Source organism: Branchiostoma belcheri, unplaced genomic scaffold, assembly GCF_001625305.1.
Source record: "Branchiostoma belcheri isolate BF01 breed outbred unplaced genomic scaffold, Haploidv18h27 scaffold605, whole genome shotgun sequence".
Classification (NCBI taxonomy): Eukaryota; Metazoa; Chordata; class Leptocardii; order Amphioxiformes; family Branchiostomatidae; genus Branchiostoma; species Branchiostoma belcheri.
The window spans coordinates 6,166-11,264 of NW_017804249.1; the positions used below are offsets into that span (position 1 = coordinate 6,166).

Here is a 5,099-nt window from a genome sequence, read left to right on the forward strand (position 1 = left end):
CCCTGCATTCCATTGTGATGACTCATACCCAAACGTGGTAAACAGTGCACACGGTAACACGAGTAATACATTAGCTATAACACAGCCAAAAAACTCAAATAAAACCATTCTAAAAGCCCGTATCACAAAAATTTAAAAACGCCTAGGGGTATTTGCCCACTGTACCTCCATACCAAATTTCAGGACCTTGGGCCCTAAAATGAAGAAGCTGAATCCATTTAAAAAATGGCAGGAGGAGAAGGAGGAGGAGGAGAAGAAGAAGAAGAAACACCAGAAAAAGCAATATGGTTTCACCACACCACTTCGTGGTGTGGTGAACCCATAATAACACGCTTTAGCTGCAGTACAAGTTGTCATCGCAAGTGGCCTCACTGACAGTAACATTAAAATATCGACTACTAACCGTAAATGCAACAATCTAATTTCAAAGAACTTAATTGTTAATTAAAACAATTCCAGTCCTTCTCCTGCTGGCATCTACAAAGAAATACTAAATGATCTACAAGAAAAAATCATTTCCTATTGTTTGCACATAAGAGAAACCTTTAGCAATCGTTTTCTTTCTTGAAATAAGGTGACAGGTTTTCGATGATTTCATGCATCTAAACAACATTAATCGCCTGCCTATCTCGACAAGAATTAAAATTGCTTTCTCAGATACATATGCAGGCTTCTGCAAGTTCATGATCTCATTCTCCCTGGAAGTTGTGCACCAAATCATTACTAAGTGACTTAGGCTATGCATTATGGATGACATAATGTAATTGGAACACATTACTTGGATTCCTCCAGCCGAACTAATGTGTTCAGCTTTCCCCGAGGGCCGTAGAAGGCTTTCATTTAGGGCCTGGGTCTATGGGTGTGTGCGCACTGATACACCCTGAATCAGACTGTGAAATGCCAGACGAGACGCACTCATGCCTTTTTGCTTCTCGAAATACCATATTTATACGCCCAGAGACGATTCAGTTTTCCCCATATGGTGTTTTTGTCAGTCGCGGCATCTAGACTGATCTGGGCGTCGACGCACCATTTTGCTACCAAGTTGCTGGACGTAAAAATAGACAAGATGTTTGGCTATTCAAGCGTCTGTATGATTTCTGTAGCTGGACTATTCACCCTTCTTCATCAAGGTAGGTGCTGCTAATCAATATTTTCATTACAGGGAGAACAGTCGTATGATACTGTCTGTACAGGGTATCAGTGTGGAGGCAACGTTCTGTTGGCTATTTAGTCTTGTTTTGTCTTTAAACCAACATAGTTATGGCAAGAAATTGAGTTGTTCTCCTACAGGAAAATTCAGCAGGACGTCGTTTTATTTCTTAAGACCTGCTGTGTTGCAATTAAGCTCTCCTATCGCTGTTATCAAACCCTTTGCATAATTGTGATACCTAGATATGGCATAACCGATCAGAAACTGTAGAGGGCGTCCTTACCACAACGGTGACGTTCTTGTTGACGCCAAAGGCATACTTTCGTAGGATCAGAAATACTTTATGATTATAACATGTGGGTTGAATAATTATAAACTGTCATTAATTATTATGCACATAACACTGGCTATGTCACTATTGTTGAATATGCAATTGAATGGTAAATTTTATTTAAGATAATATATAACTTAATGACTGTCAACCAAAGTCATTACTGTTCATCCTATATTTAAGTTTGTTTTTATTAACTTTACTTTATCATAATTTGCTGATATTTATATATCAGCTACATTACAAATGTCAAAGATCATTTCATAAACACATGATTACATGCATGCCCAAGGCACATTGCAGACTGATGTTTTCTTTATCAAAAGCAGAACATGGATACAGTGCATACAACATACGGTTAAATCAAAAGTAGAAGCACTAGCGCACAAATGATACAATATCTGCTCTTAAAATGACCATTACCTATTGACTATAGCGTAAAATGCTATATATGTAATTTGTGGATACATGGTTATTTGTTTAAATCTCAATATCATTTAAATCTCTTATATAAGATATAAGAAATAATGTTTCATTTTCTACCACCGACCCTGTTAAACTCGATGCAGTCTTACCTGTGAACTTAGTCATTGGCCATGATACCTTCAGGACGAAAATTGGCGTGACGGTAACATGGAACAGGTTACTGAGCATGAAAAGACCCGGTCAGTGGGAATGTTACTAAGAGATATTACGGGACCTCTGTTATCACTCCTGTTACAAGCCGATCCATTATAAGATATACAGCAACACTGTACGATTATCATCATTGAGTCGGCCCCTTATAACAATATATCAGCTCATCTACAAGGACCGCCAGTCTTCAATTGACCTCACCGTTACTATAATCAAATGAGACTGGTCTCAATAACGCCATTAGTATTCCTCTTCGGTGTTAAGACGTTAAGCACGAAGTTAGTTGTAACGAGTCGGCGTATATTTCCAGTAGTGAATGTCTTCTTATACATGACTTAAATTTTAACATGTACTTTTAATAGAAAACACGTACATGCTCAAGTATTTTCGTGGCGATCAGGGATATTTAACATCACAAACGATGAAAACATTTTCCTATCAGACCACACACATAGCGTATCAAGAAGCAGCTGTTGTGCGATAATACTACAAGCTGATAAACCTCCTCATTCGTCTTATCTAACTCTATGGACCTAGACTGCGATTGATGTTTTAACAAAGAGACACATTTTTATCTCCCCAAATGTAGGCTTATATAACTGTCCAATGATGGGAAAATGGGACTGTTAATTCAATGCCTACTCTGTGGTCGATATAACATTTCTTTCGAGTCTTACTAAGTACTCCACCGGAACCTATCTGCGGGTATGCATAAAAGCAAATCAAGCCTCAGGTCACTCTATATATGCAGGGATTTGGTTATGTAATCTCTGAGGACAAAATGTACATAATAGAAACGATAGCCCAATACCACCATCAATCACGCATATCGTAAACGTATTGAAACAAGGTGACTGATACAGCTAAAAGAGCCAACAGAAGAACAAGACAAGAACAAAGGATAACATTTATAATTTAGATTTAAAATAGGTAAAGTGAAATCTGATTTAGCTTGTCAAACAAATGTTATTTAAATTAAGGCATTTCATTCGCAGGGTTTAAAGGCAACATGTAAATCTGAAATATGACATTCAAATGATTTAGATTTATCGTTTCCTCAAAAAATGTCAGGTTTCAAACGAGACACACAAACATATTTTCATATGCCCTTCTTCAGACGCAAATGTCAGTAGACGGTATACTTGATACTTATTGAAGCTGTCATGCCATCCGCTGGCGTCAAAGCCTCTCAAGTAGCCGAAACAGCATTATTGCTAGATTCAACCTTGAGCTAGATAGATATAGAAGCTGCTAACGATCGAGTCTTACACGGTGCCCAGGTACTGATTGCTTTTAAAGTGTAGCAATTGGGGCGTAAATGGGGAAGATCCCGTGTCCTTGGCACTCTAATAAGGCTATAGATAGTAATATACTATCTAAATGGTGTTGTATCACTGACATTTACCAGATGTTTTTCTGCTGTGTTTGCTATTGTGATCTGGAATCTTTGCTACGATAAAATGTTAATATTCTCCACTTTTTATATCGGTAAGGTGGATAACATTAAGAGTCGAAGCAATAATTGCCCTTGGTATTATTAATAGTTCTAGGTAAAGTTCCTTGTTAAGGATTATTATCTATATCAGTCCTTTGCCTACGCAAGTCATACTGTGCAAGCTAACATATGCACTAAACGCGGTGCTTGCTTTACAGCTAGTGGTATCAATTACAATGCGGTTCCATTGCCGACCGCTGTGCTACTTGGCCATACAGCTACACTCCACTGCAGCTTCCATGACTTGTCCCCAGATGATGCTGTAACTTGGGTGAGGTCACCTGGAAGAGCCATTACATCTGGTCGGAGAGCGGACCCGAATTACTCACGCTACCAGGTCTTTTTGAATACTAGTAACATTTAATCAATACCATATTGTTATCATAAACGCGCAAGATAGCGAAATTCATACGTATTGTTTTGTTGTGCAGTTAGAATCGATGGCTGAAAAATTAACAGATATGTGCCTTAAGTTTCCTTTTTTAACCCTACCTAGACCGGGGGGGGGGCTAAAAGTGCCCGCGGCAACTTTGATGTCACCTAGCGTCTGAACGGCTAGCCGTAGAACGGCCAAACTTGGTGACTTTTCCTAGAATATTGTTGGCAACAATTCTTTATCATTGGAATAAGATAATAGTTTTTTGTGTTGCTATGGCAACGGGTTTCTGACAGGCATTTTTTGCTAAATTTAGTACTTTTTGTTTCAACAATAGAATTTTATGTGTTTTATGTCAAGTTACTCATGGTTTCTAATATTAATAACATCCCATATGATTTTATGTAAATTTTATCATTAAATATGCATAATTTATGCTAATTTGATGACGTCATTGGCCAAAATCCAAGATGGCGGACCATGTCATTAGAACAGGTATATATGGGTTATTTTCATTAAAATTTCATCAATACTTCAATTTCTTTTTACAAAAAAGGTTTGAATGAAGGTGTTTAGTATGTTTACAATATATTTTAGGCTAAAAAACTATTTTTGAAAATTCAAGATTGATGATCCAAGATAGCGGATATCTTAAATATGCATGACGTCATTTTTTGACGTCACCGGTGTTGCTATGGGCAACATAAGACTTAGTACACACTAATATTCTGTCATAAACACTTTTGGTAAAGTTATGTTGTATACCAGGGAAGTTTTCAGGGAAAAACCTATTTAGACGGTTTTGGCCAATAAAATCACATTAATGACGTCATAATGACGTCATATTACGTCATAACGACATAAAAATTGTAGATATGATGAATTTTTACTAGTACACCATTCTCTGAAAATTTGGTGGTCATACGACATACCGTTCGCGAGTTCTTAGGGGGGGGTCAAAAGAGCCCCCCCCCCGGTCCCCCCATGTCAAAAAAAGCCCGGTCTAGGTAGGGTTAATAACCCTTTTCCCCGTTACATTATATAGTTCCCAATCTTTGTGTGTTTCCAACCTCACTACGATTCGATTCGATTGGCGGAAGCATCCATG

General features: G+C 37.9%; 1 protein-coding gene across 1 annotated transcript in view; it reads left to right on the plus strand.

Annotated features, from left to right (window-relative positions):
• LOC109482830 (hemicentin-2-like) overlaps positions 1-5,099 on the plus strand; it is a gene marked incomplete at its 5' end in the record, with an annotated part of 21,926 nt that overhangs the window by 5,882 nt on the left and 10,945 nt on the right. Inside the window, 2 exons of the mRNA XM_019785674.1 lie at positions 2,054-2,126; positions 4,760-4,763. Of these exons, the coding sequence (XP_019641233.1) occupies positions 2,054-2,126; positions 4,760-4,763 (77 nt within the window). The remainder of the gene's footprint in view (positions 1-2,053; positions 2,127-4,759; positions 4,764-5,099) is intronic.